Here is a 25193-nt window from a genome sequence, read left to right as displayed (position 1 = left end):
CAATGATTGCCAAGACTTTTGGGAAAATACCTTGTGGACCGACGAGACAAAAGTTGAACTTTTTGGAAGGTACGCGTCCCGTTACATCTGGCATAAAAGTAACACAGCATTTCAGAAAAAGAACATCATACCAACAGTAAAATATGGTGGTGGTAGTGTGGTGGTCTGGGGTTGTTTTGCTGCTTCAAGACCTGGAAGACTTGCTGTGATAGATGGAACCATGAATTCTACTGTCTACCAAAAAATCCTGAAGGAGAATGTCCGGCCATCTGTTCGTCAACTCAAGCTGAAGCGATCTTGGGTGCTGCAGCAGGACAATGACCCAAAACACACCAGCAAATCCACCTCTGAATGGCTGAAGAAAAACAAAATGAAGACTTTGGAGTGGCCTAGTCAAAGTCCTGACCTGAAACCTATTGAGATGTTGTGGCATGACCTTAAAAAGGCGGTTCATGCTAGAAAACCCTCAAATAAAGCTGAATTACAACAATTCTGCAAAGATGAGTGGGCCAAAATTCCTCCAGAGCGCTGTAAAAGACTCGTTGCAAGTTATCGCAAACGCTTGATTGCAGTTATTGCTGCTAAGGGTGGCCCAACCAGTTATTAGGTTCAGGGGGCAATTACTTTTTCACACAGGTTTGGATTTCTTTTCTCCCTAAATAATAAAAACCCTCATTTAAAAACTGCATTTTGTGTTTACTTGTGTTATCTTTGACTAATAGTTAAATGTGTTTGATGATCAGAAACATTTTGTGTGACAAACATAATAATAAGAAATCAGGAAGGGGGCAAATAGTTTTTCACACCACTGTATGTCTGGGTTTTGTTAGTTTTATTGCGGCACAATAAATTACTTAGTACAACCCCATTTTCCAAAACAGTTGGAACAATGTCAACACAAATAAACACCCGGTGGAACATCTCACCAATTGGTTATAGGTTTGTAACAAGATTGGGTATAAAAACAGGGGAGGGAAACACTGTGCAGGGAAATATTGCAATAGTTTACGAATAAATATTGCAATCATTTCAGAATAAAGTTGCTTGGGGGACATACGCGCGCAGTCCAAGATGGCTGCATACTTGGACTGCTCCGCAACAACCAGCTTCTTTCCAGCTAGCGGTTGCTTCATAGCGGCCTGAAGATCTTGGAATGAGCTTCTTTTGATCACCTTTATCTTGTCCAATTCTATGGCGAGTCAGCGGACTCGTAGATCACAGAGTACACGCATTACAAGTACATACAAATCGGCACGCTCCGTTGCGGAGTACCTTACCAAGCCTAAGAGAAGTGTGTCATCACCTTCGCCTACCACCAGGTCCAGACTGAGAATTAAAATAGGCCCTGCCATTTTAGGTACACAGAGGCCCAATCAGCCCACACAGAGGCCCAAACAGCCCCCACCAGCCCACTAAATACTGACTTTCTATGGGACCTTATAGCAGCCCCTCTGGCATTTGCCAGAACCCACAGATTGCCAGTCCGGGCCTGCCTACCACTATGGATTCACAACAGACACACTCTTCTGATGAGGTATTATTGGATAAATTTAAAGCGCTCCTCCAAAGCGAGTTAGAGCTAACGGCTACCAGGGTCACTACAGACTTGACTAGGCAAGTAGCAGAACTTGGCCAACGGATTGGTGGGACCGAATCTAAAATGGATGATTGTATCACGGTTCTGGATTCTCACGAGCAGGACATTATCGCTGTCCAATCTCAACTAAATGATGTCCAAGATCGGATAGAGGATGTGGACAACAGATCTAGACGGAACAATATCCGGATTTGAGGCCTCTCAGAGAGTATCACTGACCTTAAGTTGGCTGTCCTAGAATAGCTGCAGGCCCTTGCTCCGGACATACCCGCCAAGAGGCTTGAGATAGAGTTCACAGGGCGCTTCGACCATGTAGATCTGATGACCCCCCTAGAGAGATCATTCTCCAATTCCACTACCATCAAAACCAAGTAGCCACTCGCTGTGGCTAGAGCCAAGGGTAAGCTGGTTTTCCAAACATATCCTTTCCAGATTTATACTGACATGTCACCGACCACTCTACAAAGGAGAAGGAACTTGGGCCCTATCACGGTTATTTTGCAGCAACGTAAAATTCCATATCGTTGGTAGTTCCCGTTCCGTTTGCTTTTTACACATAACATACAACACTCTGTTGTCTCCCTAGAGGAGGGTCGAGATCTACGTGATCCAATGTTACATATTGTTTCAGATTTCTATTCTATTGATATTTTACTTTTCGTTTGTTAACCTTTTCTTTTTGCCATCTACACTGCAACTCACACGTAATTTAGTGTCAGTATAGAAGTCATTTTATTTTTCCTCTCTCTTCCCCTTTTTTTTCTTTCCTTTTTATTGTTACTTTCACATATGTTCATTATTCAGTATTTTATGGTACATTAAAATGCTGTTATCATGGTAATATCTCAACACCGACTAACTCCATGTGTCACTTATAGGTTATGTCAACATATGTATATTTGAGATTGGAAATAATGTTCTGTACAAACTATTTGCTGCAATCAATAATAATTTATTGAAATAAAGTTGCTCAATGTAAAATTACTAACAAATTAGAAGGAGAATCTCTGTACACGAGGCTAAGGTCAGGGCACACAGGCAGATTCAGGGAGTTTAGTCAAAGTGGACATCTGTCCTGTTTTTTTTGTTTTTTTTTAAATTTGAGATTATTTTTGAAAATCATAGACAGCATCCTCTGGACTAATGAGGAGAAAGATCATCTGAATTATCAGCATACAGTTCAAAAGCCAGCATTAGGGGTGCATTCATGGCATGGGTAGCTTGCACATCTGGGAAGTCACCATTAACTGTGAATGCGCAATATATTTAGGTTTTAGAGCAATATTAGCCAGCGTGATTTATTTTTTTGGCAAAGTCTTGCTTATGTCAGCAAGAAAATATCAAAACACATTCTACAAGCATTACAGCAGCAAAGCTCCAAAGTAACAGAGCCTGTGTGCTAAACTGTCCTGCATGTGGACAAGACCTGTCCAACATGTTGAAATGAGCATATATTTTTCAGAAAAATTCTGTTTCAAGACCTGATATGTCGTCTCTGTATCATTTGCAATTATATATAGGGTTTAAATAATTAGCAAATCATCCCATTATGTTTTTATTTACATTTTACACAACGTCCCAACTTTTTGAAGGAATGTATTTTCTTTATAGCATATACTTCTATAAAAGGTATGTTAAGTAAAAAGAAATACTTACGTCAAGCTGTGCTTTGGTGGGTTCTGGGGAACGATCAGGGATGGCTAATCCTGGAGGATCATCAAAGGGATCATCTAAAATCACGGTATGATTTATTCTGTAAGTGAGCAAAAATTAATTGATATAATATACGAATAGCATTTAATAGAGCAGTTAAGGACCATGTAAACAAAGCTACAGCAATGGTACTTCCTTCAAATTCTGTGACAGTGGGTAGAATTATATAAAAATAAACATCCTTGAGCCTGTTCAAGCACACAATAGCTGTAATTATTTGTCAGTGTAGAATCACATCTAGGGCCCCAGTAGAGAAGTGACAAACAAACTATATAGCCAGGGCCAGTCTAACCAACCGTGGGGCCCAATTGGGGCAACTTTGGTGGGGCCCCCCAGATTTAAAGAGCCAGTAACATTTTCTAGTAGACTTTATGTATTATGATCCAAATTAAAGAAAGAGCTGTTATCTGGAAAACCGCAGGTCTTGAGCCTTCTGGATATTTTAAATTCTCTGTATTTTACCTAAAGGAAAGTAAAATTTTCCCCAAAACTACTTTATGCAAAGACAATCATTTTGTGATGTTACTGTTCCTTTACAGTGGTAGCTCAAGTTTGAGTTATAAATTCAATGCTCACAGAAGGAGACAAAAAAAGAAGGAGTATATGGCGTCACACAATCTATTTGTAGATTAAAGTAAGTGATTGTGTCTTGGAAAACATGATGATCAACTAGTTCATCGTGAACAAACAAGTAAATTGATTGTGTTACTTAGTGAAAAAAGCTTTTGTAATCAATAAAGTTAAATAAATAAAGTGAAAAATCTTGTGAAATTCATTGTGAAGTAAAAACTTTTAAAGTGCAAAGTGCTTATTGTGGACATGAAACAAGATTAGACCCACGACATATGACCCCTGGATGAGAAACCTGATAAAATATAACTTTTATTAACTCCTAAAATTCATCAGTTGTGAGGGGGAATAATTCATAAAATCACTTAAAAACAATTAAGAAAAAGGGTGGAGATTCGATCTGAATTGTGTGTGAATGGGGATTACAGCGTAATTAATTCATTAGACTGTTCCCTTCTAGATCATACGTCACCCAATAACCCTATAATGAATTGATGGGGTACATGGAGAACAATGCTAAGCGATCGTAATGGTGGTAGGTGAGAGGATAAATGAGGATTGAAGAAGTAGTGAGAGTTAACCTTTGGGTCAAGCCCTTAAACTCTCTCTTGGGGGTGAGTTTGGAAATGGAACTGTTCATTAACAGTATTCATTGAGCACAAATTAAGTCCTAATTGCGCTGTGTATACACTCAGGACACAAAGGCCCTGTATATGGTGTTAATAAAGTGATCCACCACTGTACAGCACGGTGTGCAAAATTCGTTTAAACTAACACTGTGTCCTCTCAGAGGCACCTATGTTGTATGGCCTATTCCCTAGACACTAAGAAAAGCAACACCTTGTACTGACAGAGTGGCTATACGTGTGCTCAATGAAATTCCGGACCCCCCAAATGATAATGGTTTCCTCTGTTCCACCTCCCCACGTTTTCAATCCCAATAATAAGGCTTTTGTTATGGTTCTCTTTTACCCCTATCTAAACCGCTAAAGAGCTAAGCGGCAGAGCTACAGTGCCTGACCAGAGTTTAAGGGCTTGACCCAAAGGTTAACTCTCACTACTTCTTCAATCCTCATTTATCCTCTCACCTACCACCATTACGATCGCTTAGCATTGTTCTCCATGTACCCCATCAATTCATTATAGGGTTATTGGGTGACGTATGATCTAGAAGGGAACAGTCTAATGAATTAATTACGCTGTAATCCCCATTCACACACAATTCAGATCGAATCTCCACCCTTTTTCTTAATTGTTTTTAAGTGATTTTATGAATTATTCCCCCTCACAACTGATGAATTTTAGGAGTTAATAAAAGTTATATTTTATCTGGTTTCTCATCCAGGGGTCATATGTCGTGGGTCTAATCTTGTTTCATGTCCACAATAAGCACTTTGCACTTTAAAAGTTTTTACTTCACAATGAATTTCACAAGATTTTTCACTTTATTTATTTAACTTTATTGATTACAAAAGCTTTTTTCACTAAGTAACACAATCAATTTACTTGTTTGTTCACGATGAACTAGTTGATCATCATGTTTTCCAAGACACAATCACTTACTTTAATCTACAAATAGATTGTGCAACGCCATATACTCCTTTTTTTGTCTCCTTCTGTGAGCATTGAATTTATTTCCCATTTATAGGAGTTGTCAGCACATCTATACCGAGTGGCTCATTTGCTCTCGGTTAAGGGATTTCCTTTGGGAGTGACATTTGGTTAGAAGGTGCGGCAAACACAAATTTCTCTTACTCAACTTTGAGTTAACCTTTAGTATGATGTATTGTAGAGTGATATTCGGAGATCATTTGCAATTGGTTTTCATTTTTTATTATTTGTGGTTTTTGAGTTAAGCTTTTATTTCAGCAGCTCATAAAACAATATAAGTAAATGGAGGGCACACCTAGTTCCAATAAACATAGGCAAATATTAAATATGAGGTGCACAACAAACCATGAGTCGCCCCTACCGAGCGACCAAATATAACAAGTACAGAAAATTGGGTCTGCACACTCAAAAGGAATTTTCGACTCAGGTGGTGAAATTTAAGATATGCTTTACTTAATAAAAACAGACAATGACATCGTCATCACAGCGAACAAAAAACATTTCACATTGTCATGATATACATACCACCCTTAAGTACAGAAAAGGCAGACAAGGGAATACAAGTAGCGGATACACCTGCCTAAATGAGAATGACCCCAACGTTTCGGCAAAATAGCCTTTATCAAGGGGAATCCCCTTGATAAAGGCTATTTTGCCGAAACGTTGGGGTCATTCTCATTTAGGCAGGTGTATCCGCTACTTGTATTCCCTTGTCTGCCTTTTCTGTACTTAAGGGTGGTATGTATATCATGACAATGTGAAATGTTTTTTGTTCGCTGTGATGACGATGTCATTGTCTGTTTTTATTAAGTAAAGCATATCTTAAATTTCACCACCTGAGTCGAAAATTCCTTTTGAGTGTGCAGACCCAATTTTCTGTATTTATTTCAGCAGCTCACCAGTTTGCAATTTCAGCAATCTGGTTGCTAGGGTTCAAATTACCTTAGCAACCATGCACTGATTTGAATAAGACTGGAATATGAATATGACAAGGCCTTTTTTAATGAGGTCAGTGACCCGTTTTGAAAGTTGGAAAGAGTCAGAAGAAAAAAATGCAAATAATTCAAAAACTTTAAAAAAAAAAATGATGAAGCCCAATTGAAAAGTTGCTTAGAATTGGCCATTCTATAACAAAGTTAATTTAGCGATGAACTACCCCTTTAATCTGGTTTTCATGACACAGTGACAGCCCCTGCTACATAAAAAGGCATATAATAGTTATACAATGAAATTCGGTCTGTACTAGACAACCAAATATATTATACACAGAGCAGTAACTACTGGGAAACACAATGCTGTCAGATTATATAAAACATAGCTATACCAATTACCACTGCTGCACTGCCAAAAGAGCATTTCTATGTTGCATAAGCAACACAGGGCACAGGTCCTCAATCATATATAGTACAGATAGACATAAAATATCAGGTGCAAAATGTTGCTCACTTTCTCTTTTGTTGTTCTTACTCCATAAGATCTGCTTTTCTGATTCCCCCTCTATTTTCTGAGTTTTTTCTTACCTGCTTTCTTCCACTATGCCATTTTTTAAAAATCTTTTTCCAGAATTTCAGCTCTTTTGTGCTTCTCTTACTTTTGGGCTTCTCAGGCCCCCTTCCTGATTTCTTATTCTTTTGCATGTTTGTCACACAAAATGTTTCTGATCATCAAACACATTTAACTATTAGTCAAAGATAACACAAGTAAACACAAAATGCAGTTTTTAAATGAGGGTTTTTATTATTTAGGGAGAAAAGAAATCCAAACCTGTGTGAAAAAGTAATTGCCCCCTGAACCTAATAACTGGTTGGGCCACCCTTAGCAGCAATAACTGCAATCAAGCGTTTGCGATAACTTGCAACGAGTCTTTTACAGCGCTCTGGAGGAATTTTGGCCCACTCATCTTTGCAGAATTGTTGTAATTCAGCTTTATTTGAGGGTTTTCTAGCATGAACCGCCTTTTTAAGGTCATGCCACAACATCTCAATAGGATTCAGGTCAGGACTTTGACTAGGCCACTCCAAAGTCTTCATTTTGTTTTTCTTCAGCCATTCAGAGGTGGATTTGCTGGTGTGTTTTGGGTCATTGTCCTGCTGCAGCACCCAAGATCGCTTCAGCTTGAGTTGACGAACAGATGGCCGGACATTCTCCTTCAGGATTTTTTGGTAGACAGTAGAATTCATGGTTCCATCTATCACAGCAAGTCTTCCAGGTCCTGAAGCAGCAAAACAACCCCAGACCATCACACTACCACCACCATATTTTACTGTTGGTATGATGTTCTTTTTCTGAAATGCTGTGTTACTTTTATGCCAGATGTAACGGGACGCGTACCTTCCAAAAAGTTCAACTTTTGTCTCGTCGGTCCACAAGGTATTTTCCCAAAAGTCTTGGCAATCATTGAGATGTTTTTTAGCAAAATTGAGACGAGCCTTAATTTTTTTTGCTTAAAAGTGGTTTGCGCCTTGGAAATCTTCTATGCAGGCCGTTTTTGCCCAGTCTCTTTCTTATGGTGGAGTCGTGAACACTGACCTTAATTGAGGCAAGTGAGGCCTGCAGTTCTTTAGATGTTGTCCTGGGGTCTTTTGTGGCCTCTCGGATGAGTTGTCTCTGCGCTCTTGGGGTAATTTTGGTCGGCCGGCCACTCCTGGGAAGGTTCACCACTGTTCCATGTTTTTGCCATTTGTGGATAATGGCTCTCACTGTGGTTCGCTGGAGTCCCAAAGCTTTAGAAATGGCTTTATAACCTTTGAAATTGAACTCAGGTGTGATAAACCACAGTTAAGTTATTTTTTAACAAGGGGGGCAATCACTTTTTCACACAGGCCCATGTAGATTTGGAGTTTTTTTTCTCCCTTAATAACGTAAACCTTCATTTAAAAACTGCATTTTGTGTTCAATTATGTTATCTTTGACTAATAGTTAACGGTTTTTGATGAGCAGAAACATTTAAGTGTGACAAACATGCAAAAGAATAAGAAATCAGGAAGGGAGCAAATAGTTTTTCACACCACTGTATATGTGATATTTTTTCTTTCTTAAACATTCTTTTTTAAACTTTCCTTTGGTCACATTTCACCCACTCTCACCTTTAAATCATCCATCCACCTTTCCTCATTTGACAGATTTGCCTTGATTTTCTATTCAATGCCATCACCGTACCATTACAGTTACACACACACAATAGGAAAGTAGTTGTGGCAGATTGGTAGTCAGCATACCTCCCAAAATTTAACAGTATGGCAGTAGCTAACTACCACACATAGAGCAGCACCAAATTTACCCCCCCCCCCCGCCAAATACTATGACCATATATATCTTTAAAAAAGCAAGACCTACAGCTAAAATGTCAATTAGCAATAACTGAGACATGCCAGTTAAATCACTGCAGAGCTGGCCAATGAGCACTCCATTAAACTCAGACTTGCCAGTAGAATAATTGCCAAAATAGCCAATAACCCCTTAATGCATAATGAATTTATGAAAACTAGAAAGAAAAGGCACTAGAAAAAAAAAAAGAATAGTTAAAAGGCCTAAGATAAAAACATAAGGCATAAAACAAAGCACAAAAAATTTAATGAAATTAAAACTGTGATTAATTATTGCACATTTAGGTGGGAGGGAAGTACCAGACCAGAAATGATCTACATTATCAAACAACCTGTCTGTTGCTGTAGCAGGCCAGGAGTGTAATAGGGAGGTGAGGTAGGGTAAGAAATCACTGACTGGGCTCTGGTGCAGCACATACCTACTGGAGGGAAAGAGGAGCTGATCAAGCGCCAAATATCCAAAACCGCTGGTGGTGGGTGGTGCAGCCAGGCTATTACCAGGCTGAGGCAGTTTGACCAGCACAGCTGGTGCCTGATGTATGTTGCCGACTTTCTGTGACTGCCGGTCAGTCCTTCCTGACTCAGCGGCGCCTGGTATAGGTAACGCGCCACGGTCCCACTTTGCGTCATCATGCGTCCAATGCGGTGTGCGTGTACGCAGCGCAGGTACATATATATTCACTTGGACAGTTCCATGTGGAAAAATTAATGGGGGTGGTGCGGGGCCCAATCGGTCCAATCGGCCTAAGACCGGCACTGTATATAGCTAATGTGTGTTAATATAATATAATTGGACATCCTCTTATCGGGAGTACAGCTCTAGGTACACGCTATTTGTGGTCTCATTACCAAAATTGGATGGATGAATTCAATATATGTACCTGGTAAACCTGACAATGGTCACTTGATATTAAGACTATGAAGTCCTTGAAATTATATTTAAGATCATGCCATCTAAAAGGATTTTGCCATAGGAAACAGTTTTCAAAACACATCAAATAATAGCGCTCCTCCTGCAGAATCCTGCATTGAAATTCCTTTTTCAAAAGAGCAAACTGTTTTTACTTTATTTTAAATTTGACACAAGGCTAACCATTTGCTTACTTTTTCAAGTGTCCTCAGCCAAAACACTTGCTTTCTGATAAACTTCATATACTTTCTATGGCTGTGCTCCAATTTGGAGTGATATCAGTCCCCCTTCCGCATATCAACAGAAGAGTAGGCAGGTAACATAACAGCTACCTGATACCTCTTCTAATGGATTCAGTTGCCTCAAGTGATAGGAGCTCCCGTGTTCCTATCATTTGGCCCTAGGGTAATTTATAATTAGTTTTAAGAAAGGTATATAAGTTAAGTTGTATCATGTAGTTGGATCATGAAGAAAGCTGCAAAAAGCAAAATGTTTGTGCATGAAGTATGCTTCCATATAAACATTTGCCAGGCAAAACATTTAGGTGTTTTAGCACAAGCATTAAAATAAAGCTAGCTGGCCAGTACAATATGTACAGAAATTTAAGCATACCTAATATCTTGGTAAGGAACAAAATCTTTATCCACAAAGGTCTCATTAATTTTCTTCACCACATCCATGCCCTCTGTTACTTCACCAAATACTGTGTGTACTCCATCTAGGTAATCAAGATTTTCCCCAGCGGTGATAAGAAACTAAAAAGAAAAAAAGGGATAAATAAACAAAGCAGAGGACTGTATGGCTTACTTTTGCATGGTGTATTGTGTATACTTGCATGAGACAATTACCTTAAAAAACATTAATTTGGCCAAGAAGCCCAGTGGGACCTATTATTCAGCATGCTTGGGACCTGGGGTTTTCCAGATAAGGGGTCTGTCTGTAATTTGGATCTCCATACATTAAGGTGTAATCACTCAAGTTTTTATTGTTATCATTGCTATTTATACTAATTTATAATGATATTTAGCTTACACAGGCCAATATAAGGTGCCGACAGATAAAGTATTGGGCAGTGTATAGGGCCCTATGATGGGAGTCCCCGATTGATATGTGACTGAAAGATAGGAGGCATTCTGGATACATGAAGTCTAAGTAGCCCTAGGGGCATCAATGGCCAAATGGTCTTTTCCTCAGTGTGATTATGATATATACTGATTCATGTTCATGACTCATGTAATTATGTAGCTCTCCAAATTTGCCCATTTTGTCTGACAAGTTCCAAACATTTTTAAGCAAACACTATTTTTGGTCTGCGATTCACAATACTCTTTGGATAGTTAGATCTATAGTTACTGTTCGATGGATATCTTTGTAACATTTGGAAACTTAACAGGTATACTATGCGTCTCCCATGTGTCTTCACCCATGACCCCATTGTAATCCCACTGCCTAGCTACACTAGCTTCCCCATAGTGATCTCACTCTATCCCTTCCTCCTTGCATTTATTCAACATGCCTACATCCATTTTCTCCCTTAGCACAGTGGAACCTCTGCCCAGACCCGCGCTCCCCCCTGCCTGCCTGACATTCTTCGCTCCAACCTCTCCCCGACCGATAGAAGGATTGCAGGTACACGTTGGTTGGGGGGGGGAGGTGGATGGAGGAGGGTTGCAGATGGCATAGGGGGCCCTGGAGTTTGTGGAGAGGGGGTTGGGGGCCCAGGGCGGGTGTGTGCAGGCCCCTGATGAGGCAGCCCTGGTGGGCCCAGACCCCTCCAGTCACTGCATGTAGCTTTCCAAACTGCCCCGTATTAAATATAATTTAATACATATTTGTTGCACGTGACACAGGCACACCTATCCTTAACCTCAGATCCTACATATCTGAACTCACACTTTACAGTGACATTAATTTTGTCATTAGTAGGAATAAGTACTAAGACAGTTAGGCTATTAGAGTATGGCTAAAACCAACTAATAAGTTATCTGGTATCTGTTCCCTACCGTACTAATTTTGGAATTTGCTTTGGATGGGAGTAAGGGATATGATACCGAAGTATCTACTTTTAAAATAAGGGTTTACACCAGTAAGTTGTCTATCCAATCAAATGCAGCACTAGGGAAATAGCAAACTGTTTGGCTGTAGTGATCTGGACGACTGAATACCCCTTTCTAGTTTCCTAAAAATGTAATCCCCTATAACTGCAATCTGTTTATGCTTGGTCCTGCACTCCCGCTACCACAAATAAATAGGCTGGTTACAGCTATTTCCTGGTATTGATATAGTGCAATGCATTTTGACAGTACTTTACAAAAGCATTCACATTCATCATTCACATCAGTCCCTAAACCAGGAGAAATTCCATTTAAAGGGGCTGTTCACCTTCCAATACTTTTTTCAGTTCAGTTGTTTTTAGGAAATAAAGACTTGTTTCAATTACTTTCTATTTTCTGTTTTTGACTGTTTTTCTAAGATTGAAGTGTAAAGTTTCAACCTTCTTATGTCTTTCTAAAGCAGCTCTGGCGGGCATCAACTCTGTAAACTGTTATAAATCGATTCATTAATTGATATATTTCTGAGCAAATTACAGGCAGCTGGTATAGCCGATATAATAAATTGCTAATATTCCACAGATGCTGCTGAGAAATATATCAACTTATATAACAGTTCAGATTCTGCGCCTAGATCACTGAGCTGGCAGACAGGAACATTACATTTTAAAAGGCAGATTTATCAAAGTATGAATTTAGAACTCAAAATTCACTCACTTTCTATTCATTCCTATAGGATTTTTAGAAGGATATTTATCAACGGGTGAAAACTACAACTCACCATTTGATAAATACCCACTGCCACACACAGTCTTCCCTGCCCTATAGATCTAACACAGAGATTTGTAAATTCTATCAAGACTTATATCGCACCTCAAACATTCTGTACCCGAGACTCAACTATTCCTAATGAAAATTCAAATACCCACCCTCTAGCTCAAGGCCATAGTTAACCTACACAGATTAATAAAGAGGTAGATGGAGTCGTAAATTAACAAAACCCGCGGGTTGGACAGGCTCCCTACTAAATGGTACACAGCTCTCCTAGTTTAACTTTTTCTGTCTATATAAAACACGCACCTATCTGCTAACTGATCCAGAAAAAAAATTACTAACTTTTCTTTGCCTTAGAGGGGAAAACGTCCTTCCTGATTTCAAGATTTCCTCCTCCTCCCACACCCCTTTTAATACAGCTAAAACCTTGCAGTTGCTTACTTGCATTGCTTGCAACACCTACGTTTACTATCTACAAGGACTCCAAGGTCCTTTTCCATTGTGGATTTGCCTAGTGCTGTCCCATTAAAGGTATGACTGACTGGCATATTCTTACATCCCAGGTGCATGCCCTTACATTTATCAACATTGAATCTCATCTGCCACTTAACCACCCAGATTTCCAGTTTGTCAAGTCCTTGTAGATAATAAACTTGGCTGTAGCGGGCAATGCCAGTGAGTGGCTGCAAAGGCCAATAAGGTTTTGAGCTGTATTAAAAGGGTCATAGATTCACATGAGGAGGGGGTTATTCTTCTACTGTATAGAGTACTGGTAAGGCCTTAGAACATGTAGTGCAGTTTTGATCTCCAGAGCTCAAAAGAGATATTATTGCATTACAGAAAATCCAGAAAATGGCAACTAAGCTGGTTAAGGAAAGTCTCAGTTACAATTAAAGATTGTCTGAGATGAGGTAGTTTATGATGGAGAAGAGGCACTATAACTATGTATATTTATATCATATAATAATCTAATGCTTTCTTTACAAGTAGGCCCTTTCAGCAGACACAAGGGCATCCGTTCTGATTAAAAGAACGGAGGTTCGATCTGAGAGATTTTTTTTGTTTTTTTACAGAATGGAATTCTCTACTTGAATCAGGAGCACTGGCATATAAGTTAGATAGTTACAAGAAGAGGTTGGAGAAAATACAGGTTACGGAAAATAGCTTAGTACAATGTTGTCCAGGTACTGGTCCGACTGTCATCTTGGAGTCAGGAAGGAATTCTTTCCACCTCTGAGGTAAATTAGAAAGGCTGTAACTAGACAGATTTTATAAAGACAGAAAAGGTTGATCTTGATGGCTGTGTGCATTTTTTCAATGTAAATTACATAACTAGTATGTTACTAAACTATAGTGATCAAAAAACAGCTGCCATGTGCTTGAGTCCCCTAACCCATAATTTATTAATCATAGTTTCTAAATACATTTCTCATTCGTAGCCAACCAAAAGAGTGCGTACACCAGTAATTTGTATAAAGTTTAGACATGTTTATTCTTATGATACCTAGTAGATAACAGACCTCAAAAGTCAACAACCTCTATGACCTTAATTTAAGAATTAAGACCAAAATACTATTACAATTTGATCTCTATCACTTCAGTTGGTTTCAGATAGTTTGCCAGAAATTTCCTGTTACTTTCTATTTTCTGTTTTTCTAATACTGAAGTGTAAAGTTTAATTTTTCACCTTCTAAAGCAGCTCTGGGAAGGGGGGGGGGGTCGCCAACGCTTTAACTGGATACGTTTAGTTGTTACATTTGTTATCTTTGGCCCTGCTGAGCTGAATCCCTGATTTTCATTAAAGGCAGGTGTTAGGGCAAGGCCAGACGTGTCGTTTTTGCGGCGTTTTTAAAAAAGAACAGCCAGGCGTAAATACGCGACCACCAATATGCATTTTTCATGTGTTTTTCACAATGTAGGATTCTTTTCCCAACATGCACTTCTCATTGTTCTCATTGAATTTGGATGCCATATTTAAAATACGCTGCGTATATACGTTAAGTGTGGTTTCAAACATGCAGATCCCAGAGAGTCTATTGATTTGGTAGTTTCTTGACGTATTGATGTTTCTGCTAAAAAAAATGCCACTACTGTGTCCTGTGTCCTGTGGTGGATCTCAGCTTGCAAGCACCCTGTGTGAATTGCCATAGTGCGTTTTCCATTAATTTCAGTGGTAGTGCAGTTTATGCGTATTTACACCTGGCTGTTCTTTTTTAAAAACACAACGTAAAAACACTGCAAAAACGCCACGTCTGGACTTGCCCTTAGAATTAATACAATAGTTGCCAATATGCCACAGATACAGCTGAGAAATGTATCAACTACATGTAGCAAGTTGTAACCGTTCTGCATGCTCCTGGATAACAAAGCTCCTACATTGAAACACCAGAGACAGGAACATTACATTTTAACTTCAATTTTGGGAAAACAGTAAAAAAATAAAAGAACGAAAGCAATTGAAAAAAATATTTATGGTGAACAATCTAAAACAACTGATCTGAAAAAAAGTGTTTGGAAGGTGAACAACCCCTTTAGAATTTGCTGCAGTTTTTCAAAATTTTATCTGACCACATATTTTTCTGTGAAAGAATACTTATCCTCTTGGAGGATTGTCTGTTAAGTTTTACAGTAGATCATATATTAAGCTCTTTACATTTTCTGCTTGCAAGCAAGAATTCAGAAGTCAATTTGAGGGAAATGCATTAATTATGCAGCTATGTACAAAAGTTTCTAATTCTAATTTATAGTTTTCTAATTACACCTGTTGAAAAAACAAAATACAGCCTTTTCCAAAGGATACATGCCAAATACAATCCTGACTCACCTGTGATCCATGCTGCTCATTTCCATCATTTACCATTGACACTGTTCCAAACTTTTTGTGTTTAATTCTTGGCACTTTTTCAGATTCAAAAAAACTTGCCTGGTCTCCATAGATTTTACTGAGGAGGACAGGAAAATATGTCATTATTGGCCAACATATAAATGAGCCATTTCAAAGCCTAAGTATGCTGCTAAAAGAACAGTTAATTGTTGTTATTTTGTAAAAAAAAAATAAAAAATAAAATAAAACCATATTTACATTTTTATGCAATCAAATGAGAATATATATTAGGATAGCAATTTAAATCAAGCTACCGTTTTAAAGTTTGTGCCCAATTCTCAGTTAAAACTGCAGTAAATTATACCTATCCAACTGCTTCTGTTAATAAAGAGTCAGCATATTACAACCCACTCATGTACCAGAAACTACAACATGACCCATATACAACATAAACCTTTGTGGATTAGGACACCGAACTCTCTAAATTTTGCTTATAACAGCACATGGAAGCCTTTCCCTCATGCCACTACTGGCAAGCTAAAAACATATACTTACAAACCTATTATATTTCAATTAATTAATAATTATGTGTAAACACAAAAAATACAGGGGGCAAGTAAACTTAGGAAGCAGAAATGGCAGTAACGTAGGAACTACACTTTCTTGTGTATGTGTATATATATATATATATATATATATATATATATATATATATATATATATATATATAGATATATATATATATATATATATAGATATAGATATAGATATAGATATATATATCTATAATATAAAAACCATACATAAATAAATTGTGAAGCATGTGGGGTTGTAATATTGGGTGAAAGCTAGAGGATGCTATTCACAAATAGTGCCAACAAATGAATATTAACACATTTAGATTTCTACAGGATATCTATTTTCCAAGTATATTTCAACTGTCTAGGTTTATTATAAGGTTCAATGCAAATGTTGGGGCCCCACCAGCAATCATACGCATAGGTGGTATCAAACAAATTAAAAAATGTTTTTGCTTCAAAGAACACATGTAAAGAGTTAATGTGGTATCTATTTTGCAAAAACTAAACAAGGTAAAACATTTTACCAAAGATCTATTTGGTAGTTTTGAATGCAAATAAATAGCTGTTTTTATTTCTTCATATAGGTTTTCATATATACATGAATATGTGACGTTAAGTAATGTGGCCAAACACATGGTGATAAAAATCTTTGTCGTTTAAGTAGAAAGACATTACTGTCTGCCCAATGGCAAACTCACACCACTCAAGTCTCTTCAGCTCTGGTTAATGGGTTTAAAAACTTAAATATTGTATCCTGGGATATGAATGCACACCAACCTGACTAATTTCAAATGTAGAACTGCTAATACAGGCAGAATAAACAGACTGGGAATGTTTTTAAAAGTCCAACTATACCAAATGGAAAAAGTAATTTACATTACATGTCTTATTCTCTTGCATAAATTGATGTATTTTAATGTTAGAGTTTATGCTTTCCCTTTGTCTGTGTGGGTTTTGTGTTTTCCTTCCATACATATTGAGGCAGATTAATTGGCATCTGATATAATAAACCATAGTGTATGTAAACGTGATAGGATTGTAAGCGCCACTGTGGCAGGGGAGGGGATCTCTGTACAGAGGTGCAGAATGTGTCACCATATATATATATAAAAATTATGCTGTGTTTTTAATTCAGTGAAATATTTAATTTTACAAAATGTGTGTTTTGGACTCAACACTGTAAAGAAACAGAGCTGTAATAGATCATGTGCTGCACTGCTCACATAAATCATGTAGTTGATGGTATAAAGCGCATCTTAAAGACTGAAAGTGCAGAAAGATTTTACGTGCTGAGTTTGCACAGGAAAAGACATTTCAGCTCAGATGGTGCTCCGCTATATAGCCCAGCCTTTTTCTCAGTACAAAGTGCTAAGCTAGGCCTCACCCTACAGATTCAAAACTTGAAGCACAATTTCCTTCATCTTTTAACAACCATGTGCAGAGCTCATACTTATGGTTCCTATATAGGTAAAAATATCAAGGCACACAGGCGAATCAATCCTGTGTTATACTGCTGCACACTCAAGATAATGTACTGCTTAACTACCTAAGAGTTTCAATCAGTGGAAGACTGTAGCTGCACACTGCCAGGCCTAGGTTAGGCCAAGTTGGGGGCATCATACAATAGAACAGGCAGGATACACATGAGCTATAACATATATCCCACCCTCTTGTTTAGGGGTGGGAATAAAACGGAGGAGCAAAAGTTGGCCTTAACTGTAGTTAAAGGGATACTGTCATGGGAAAAATATTTAAGTTCAAAACACATCAGTTAATAGTGCTGCTCCAGCAGAATTCTGCACTGAAATCCATTTCTCAAAAGAGCAAACAAATTTTTTATATTCAATTTTGAAATCTGACATGGGGCTAGACATTTTGTCAATTTCCCAGCTGCCCATGGTCATGTGACTTGTGCTTGCACTTTAGGAGAGAAATGCTTTCTGGCAGGCTGCTGTGTTTCCTTCTCAATGTAAGTGAATGTGTCTCAGTGGGACATGGGTTTTTACTATTGAGTGTTGTTCTTAGATCTACCAGGCAGCTGTTATCTTGTGTTAGGGAGCTGCTATCTGGTTACCAGGGCCGGAACTAGGGGTAGGCAGAGTAGGCACGTGCCTAGGGCGCAAAGCTGGGGGGGCGCCAGGCACGTACCTGCTCTGACGCCTACCCCATTGTCCGGTCCCGTCTCTCCCTGACTTGCACGCGTATATTTTTGGAATTGCGCACAAAGTTTTGCGCATGAGCGCCAGAAACTACGCTCAGCCGGCGCCGTACCCAGGCCAGGTTGCCTAGGGCGCCTGGCTGGGTTGGCCCGGCTCTGCTGGTTACCTTCCCATTGTTCTTTTGTTTGGCTGCTGGGGGGGGGAAGGGAGGGGTTGATATCACTCCAATTTGCAGTACAGCAGTAAAGAGTGACTGAAGTTTATCAGAGCACAAGTCACATGACTTGGGGCAGCCGGGAAATTGACAATATGTCTAGCCCCATGTCAGATTTCAAAATTGAATATAAAAAAATATGTTTGCTCTTTTGAGAAATGGATTTCAGTGCAGAATTCTGCTGGAGCAGCACTATTAACTGATTCATTTTGAAAAAAAAATGTTTTTTCCCATGACAGTATCCCTTTAAGCATAGACCTTCTACTGCCAAAGATTTTAAATAGTGAAGATCTGCAGCAGTTAAAAAAGTCACTCATTTAAATGCTAATACATTTTAAATAAACTTACCAAAACACAGACTCTCCGCCTCTTCCTGTACCTGTGGGATCACCAGCTTGTATAATGAAATTTTTCTGAAGACCAAAAGAAATAAACAAATTAACATGGACTTACATTTATTATTCATAAGAAATGTAAACAAAATTCAGGGATGACAAGGCACAATCATGGGCAAATCCAATGAGCTAATGTAGTGACTGGTCACGTGAATTATATATATATATTAAAGAGAGAAAAAAAAATATATATATATATATATATATATATATATATATATATATTGATAGAAGGTAGGCGCACTCACAGGGCTTATGCTGTACAAAAAGGCTGTGGATACAGCCGAAACATCCGTTTTTTGCCATAAAATAAAACACTTTTTGTAGAGCATAAACCCTATGCGTGCGACTACCTTCTATCAACTCCTGTGAATTATCTTATGTAGACTGCACCCAGGCAGCATTGAACATTTAATCGTGAGTGCCGGCATTCATCTACATTTTATATATACACATGTATATTATTTTTTTTTTTTAGGAGAGAGCAAAAAAGCTTAATGCAATTCTGAAAATTCTAACCCTCTAATATTATATTAAAAGTTCATAAAGAGGATTAATTAAAAAGGGTAAAGGCAATGCATATTTACCTGTACATTGTGTATGAGGCAGTAATTATAATACTTGATTTTGCACAGTTTCAGGAAGTTTAAACAAGCTAAATTTAAAGGAAAAGAAAATATAATTACTTAAAATATATTCACATACATATTCATAGTATGAATACACTATCCTTACACCATCAACAAATGTCAACTCATTTGTTGATCGTGTAAGGAAGGACAATGTGATGCTTATTTATCTTTCAAACATAAGACAGTGTTGTATGATTTAGTGCCTTTCTTTCCTAAGGAAATACCTTTATGTTAACTTTTAGTATGATGTAGAGAGTGATATTCTGAGACAGTTTGCAGCTGTTTTTCTTTTTTTAATAGTTTTTGAGTTATTTAGCTTTTTTATTCAGCAGCTCTCCAGTTTCCAATTTAAGCAATTTGGTTGGTCCAAAGGAGCTGACTAAACAAGCATTAACTTGAATGAGAGGATGGAATAGGAATAGAATAGGGTCTAAATGGAAATATAAGTAATACAATTAGCAATAAATTTGTAGCCATACAGTAGCTGGAAAGATTTAGAAGGTGAATAATTAAAAAGGGTATGAAAAAAAAGCAAGTGAAAGCTATGTTCACTTGGGCTGAGGTCAGGTGACACAGACTTGGCACCATGCCCAGCACTAGAGTTCAACAAAGCTATAGGTGTTGGATTTGGTCAAACACTGCATGCTCCAGAAAAGAAGTGGCCAAATACCAAAGAAAATACAAATCCTATTTGACATAATATTTGAGGTATGCAATAGTATAGTAGTCAGAAAAATGAATGGCAATCTTTTCCCAATTGTAGGTACCTCTGTGGCAACATTCTACTAGATAACAGGCCAAAAAAAAAACCAGCGAATTTGACAGCACTTGTTTAAATGAAATTGCCTTTATCATACAGGACATGACTTTGCAGACTGTTAAACAGCAGTGGTTAGTATGTAAAGCAACTGTTTTTGTTTTGTTTTTTAATAAAAGACCAACTTTATATTTTTGTTGCACACTGCCACCTTGTGGTAAAAAAAAAACATGACTTGGGGCAGCTGGGAAATTGACAATATGTCTAGCCCCATGTCAGATTTCAAAATTGAATATAAAAAAATCTGTTTGCTCTTTTGAGAAATGGATTTCAGTGCAGAATTCAGCTGGAGCAGCACTAAATTTTTTTTCCCCATGACAGTATCCCTTTAACCATCTTTTCCATTAAGTATAAAAAATAAAAATAAACTTCTAGAAATATTTCCTTCAAATAATGCTCAGTTGATGTATCTGTAAATGTGTACTAAATTTCATATTTCATATCATATTTCTCCTTATACCATAAGGTACAATTGTTTTCAAAAGTATAATTCACCATAAATCTTTGTATAACAACTACATTATGCAATTCCCTTCTTGTCATTTTGACTGAATCCACAATGTCACAGTTGGTAACTGTGTAGCAACTGACCAGGGCTCTTACAAATGGGCATTTTTTTTTTTTTTACATTGTGTTAAAAAAAACAAACGTACCACAGCTATATATAGCAGAATAGTGCTTCAAAAAGTAGCGTTATATTCATTTAGATATAGAAGAATAGTGCTTCAAAAAGTAGCGTTTCAGGCTGGTTTATTGAGTATTTCTGCAAAAACCCTAATAATCCCTCCCTTCTCTTCCACTTCATGCTCCCTGAATTCCCAGTTTGTGCAGGGAAGCCGGCTGCATTCAGCACTGTGGGACAGGAACCAATCAGCAGGTGTAAGGGAACTGAAGCCTGTCTTTGCTTGTGTGACTGCAGGGCTGTGATTGCCTGTCCCCCTCCTACTGTGCTTCTAGCAGGGACCTTTAGTACACACCCACCCCTCATTTGAAACAGGGACGGGAACTAGTGAACATCTATAGCAAGGGTAGGGATCCTGCTTGCTGCTCAGTCTTGCGGCTTTGCCTGTCAGGTCGTATTTACAGCCCTCGCACCTGCTGTGGCTTCTTGAGTGTGCGACCGCGGTAAGCACACTCAAGAAGCCGCCAGCAGGTGCAGAAATAACAGAACAACAGAAATATGGCTATACCGTGTATGGCAACAGGGGCGTAACTACAGAGCAAGCAGAAACTGCATCTGCAGGGTGCCCAGGAGATATATGGGGTCCAGTTATATCTAGTTACACCACTTTATGGCAACATGCACAGTATCCATACTTTATATAGTAAATCAGTAAAAACAATGTAACATGAGCCATGAGGGTTATTTTTAAAAGGTTGAATTTTAGAGTAATATGAATTTTTTCAAACTCGAATAAATTCTATTTTACTCACAATTCGAATGGTATGCTATTTATGAAAAAATTTTAATGTCTAAAATTTGGTGGAATAGTCCCCACCTGAAAACTGTAATCGAATTTGAATGGTTTTCCTCAGAACAAAAAATTCGACTTTTGTGCGTCAAATTTTTTTTTTTTGGATGTTTCACTTTTTTTTTCTCCTATTGGAGTATATTGGGTGTCCTTTGCCAAAAATATGGCTCATCGCTACTATTAACGTCTTCAAATAGTTCAAGGGACCTCTGCCACTGACTTCTACATGCACTCGGCAGGTTTTAGGTGGAGAATAGTAGAATTAGAACGGTTTCCAGGGTCGAGGTGCGATACATTTCAAATTCGAATTTGCGAGTTTTGACCAAAAAAAATTTGAAAATTCAATTTACCATTCTAACATTAGTAAATCTGCCCCATATAAAGATGTGTATTTTCTTTCACGGCACCTGATCATCATATTCTAGGATATTATTTAACACCACTTTGTTTACGTCAATTTAAAAAACACAGTTTGAGAATTATGTCATTAAATCTTTTATGAATTCATTTTATGAATTATTTAGTATTTGTTTAGATGGCATTATAAATACAGACAAATGACTTGTCATCTCACTAGCTCCGGTATCTTTGTCTCTTCCTGGGGTGGTTCACTTTTAAATGAACTTTTAGTATGTTGTAGAATAGCTAGTTTTAACCAACTTTTCAATTGGTCTTCATTAGTTATTTTTTATAGTTTTTGAATTATTTGCCTTTTTCTTCTGACTCCTTGCAGCTTTCAAACGGGTGTCACTGACCATCTAAAAACAAATGCTCTGTAAGGCTACACATTTATTGTACTTGCTACTTTTTATTACTCCTCTTTCTATTCAGGTGTCTCCTATTCATATTCCAGTCTCTTGTACAAATCAATGCATGGTTGCTAGGGTAATTTGGGCCCTAGCAACCAGATTGCTGAAATTGCAGACTGGAGAGCTGCTGAATAAAAAGCTAAATAACTCAAAAGCCACAAATAAAAAAAAATGAAAGCCAATTGAAAATTGTCTTAGAATATCACTCTCTACATCATACTAAAACAGTTATCTCAAAGGTGAACAACCCCTATAACACTCCCTAGCCAGCTGACATGCGTAACTATCATTACAAAAAGAAAAGAGAGAGAACGACAACACAAGTCATTTCAAACAAAGACATAGTGATAATATAAAAGTAAAGAACACTTTAGACATCAAATTGATAACAGAGGAAATAAACGTCAAAAATAAGCTCATAGGAGTGTTGATAACAGCACCTCTAGGTCTTTCCTCCGTGTACAAATCAATAACAATGTCTCCCAGAGTGGTCTCCAGAAGCACCGCCATCCTACATGCACGCTCCCGGAACACAGCAACGTGTATTCAAGCTGCCACGTCATAAGTACGTCGCCTCCTCCAAACTAGTCGCATATAGCGCGTCATACGGTGTTTAGAATTAGAAGGCAACCAGCCTGGAGATGAACAGATTCTACTTTTTCTGTCCTTAGCGAATCACTAACGCCATTACATTTGCCATAGTTATTTTCATGAAATACGTTGTGCAGACAATCCTTTGTGGGTCCACAATATAAACCAGTGGGAATAAACACAGACGAACAGAAAATCTGACTGTGACAGTCAGTTTTCACAATAATCATTCGTTTTGCGATTGCGAGTAATACGTTTGAAATTACCTTTTATTATATCTTGTATAAAATATCATATCCTGTACATAATGTATAAACACTTTTTAAGCAAGCAGTTTTGAAATGTGTGCCCATTATACAGTGTACCCAACAATTGTAAATTATTTTATTGGACGTATTCTCTGCTATTTTGTGTCTTTGTAATTTACAAATTATTTCAAAGACACAAAATAGCAGAGAATACGTCCAATTAAAACAAGCCACCAACTATTGGGAGCAAATTCTATAGGTATGTCATGCCATTCACTAAAAATGTGGTGTTATATTTGTTAGGGTTAATTAGTATATAAATTGCGTCTCTCGTGATTTGTTTCTGAACTACAACACCCAATAGCTCTTTCAGAATGTGTGTACACTGTGTGCACATAAATTATGATATGGTATTATATCATATGGTTGGCGCCGGTAAATAAGAAATTATGTGTTTATACAAGAATTTTGTGTGCTGATCCTAATTTTTTTATCTGGGCTGATTTTTTCATATAGGCATGATGGATTGCACCTCAATGGAAGAAGGGTCTGCTACGCTAGGGGAAAGAATTGCTAAGAAACCAAATGGTTGGTGCTCACTGCAGGGATATCACTCATTGCATAATATGTGAAAATGTAAGTCTTATTAAAACATACCCTTAAATTGATATGCCATCCCCCTTCCCGGTGGATAACACAGTGCCCTCCAGCACATGATTAAACACCTTAGGTGCCCCTAACAATAATTTCCAAATGCTAACAAAACGCCAGAAAACCCTACCCACCTACTGGAAAGAATTATACTTATGAACAGCAGGGGGAGCCCCCACCTTACTTCCCATGCAGAACTCAAGCAGCTTTGTTTGTTTCCCTGTAGAGCAATCGGTGACTGTGTAGAGATTTGTATTGGATTTTATTTTTGCCTCTACATCCCATAGTGTCTGGAATTCTGTAATTCTATTTGGAGGATTATTTTGCTGCAGCCACTGGTTCTGCAGAGTTGGAAAAAGTTTGTACTTAACAATACAAAAACAATAAAATCCACATTAGATTACATGACAACACAGGACCCAATGCAGTCTGCCTATTCTGATTATTAATCAGTCTTGCTGTATCAGCTTCTGGCAGATATTATTTGACTTGTGCTGTTTTGATAATTTATGACGATCCTTAAGCAGCTCAGACCACACTGAGCATGTGCACAGTCTTGGTCTTGCAAAGATGTTTAACAAAGTTACAAGATGGTGACCCCCTGTGGCCAACTTTGAAAGCATAAATCATTTGTTTGATTAGGCTTGTGATGCAGTAAGTTTATGTTTAGTATACAAAATTTCGAGCCATATTCTATTTTAGACTTTACTTCCCTTTTAAAGGGAAATTCACCTTCATTAGCAAAGTTGTAATAACGTAAAAAACACAGAAATGTGGTGCAACTTTCATAACATAATAAATTTTGTAAAATGGACATGGTAATTAGGGGGGGCGCGCCAAATCTTTTTGTCCCTCTTTCTATTTCCAAAATGTTGGGAGGTATGATGTACCTGTATAGATGAGTAGACATGTAAAAGTGCAGTAATTTATTTATTTATTTGTTCTTAACTGAATATACCTATTTTTTTAAGCCATTGAATGTGTCTCGTGACTCATTGCCATGGAGATGCAGCATTGCTTAAAAAAAGTTTACATTATGGACTGAAATCCTGCAAAAACTTAAGCACTGATGTCACTAACCTTATAATTACAAATTACAGGTGTGTAATTTGACAAAAGGAGAAGTATTGCCCCAATAGTCTTTAACAGGGGAATATTTCATTTAAAGTCCACACTTTTTGCAACACTATTATACCAAAAAACATATCTTGAAAATATTGATTGATTGTTTGGGGTAATTTGAATAAT

At 37.8% G+C, this 25193-nt stretch overlaps 1 protein-coding gene across 1 annotated transcript in view; it reads right to left on the bottom strand.

The window, feature by feature from the left end:
- The window catches only part of ppil4.S (peptidylprolyl isomerase like 4 S homeolog), a 36419-nt gene extending 13366 nt beyond the window's left edge, over positions 1-23053 (bottom strand). Inside the window, exons 1-6 of the mRNA XM_018265329.2 lie at positions 22896-23053; positions 19313-19380; positions 18679-18743; positions 15377-15494; positions 10340-10482; positions 3254-3350 (exon numbers count right to left, since the gene is read on the bottom strand). Of these exons, the coding sequence (XP_018120818.1) occupies positions 3254-3350; positions 10340-10482; positions 15377-15494; positions 18679-18743; positions 19313-19380; positions 22896-22965 (561 nt within the window). The 5' untranslated portion in view covers positions 22966-23053. The remainder of the gene's footprint in view (positions 1-3253; positions 3351-10339; positions 10483-15376; positions 15495-18678; positions 18744-19312; positions 19381-22895) is intronic.
- Positions 23054-25193: the final 2140 nt, after the last annotated feature.

Source organism: Xenopus laevis, chromosome 5S, assembly GCF_017654675.1.
Source record: "Xenopus laevis strain J_2021 chromosome 5S, Xenopus_laevis_v10.1, whole genome shotgun sequence".
Classification (NCBI taxonomy): domain Eukaryota; kingdom Metazoa; phylum Chordata; class Amphibia; order Anura; family Pipidae; genus Xenopus; species Xenopus laevis.
Note: the sequence above shows the minus strand (reverse complement) of the source record. Positions and strands in the feature narration are given on the sequence as shown.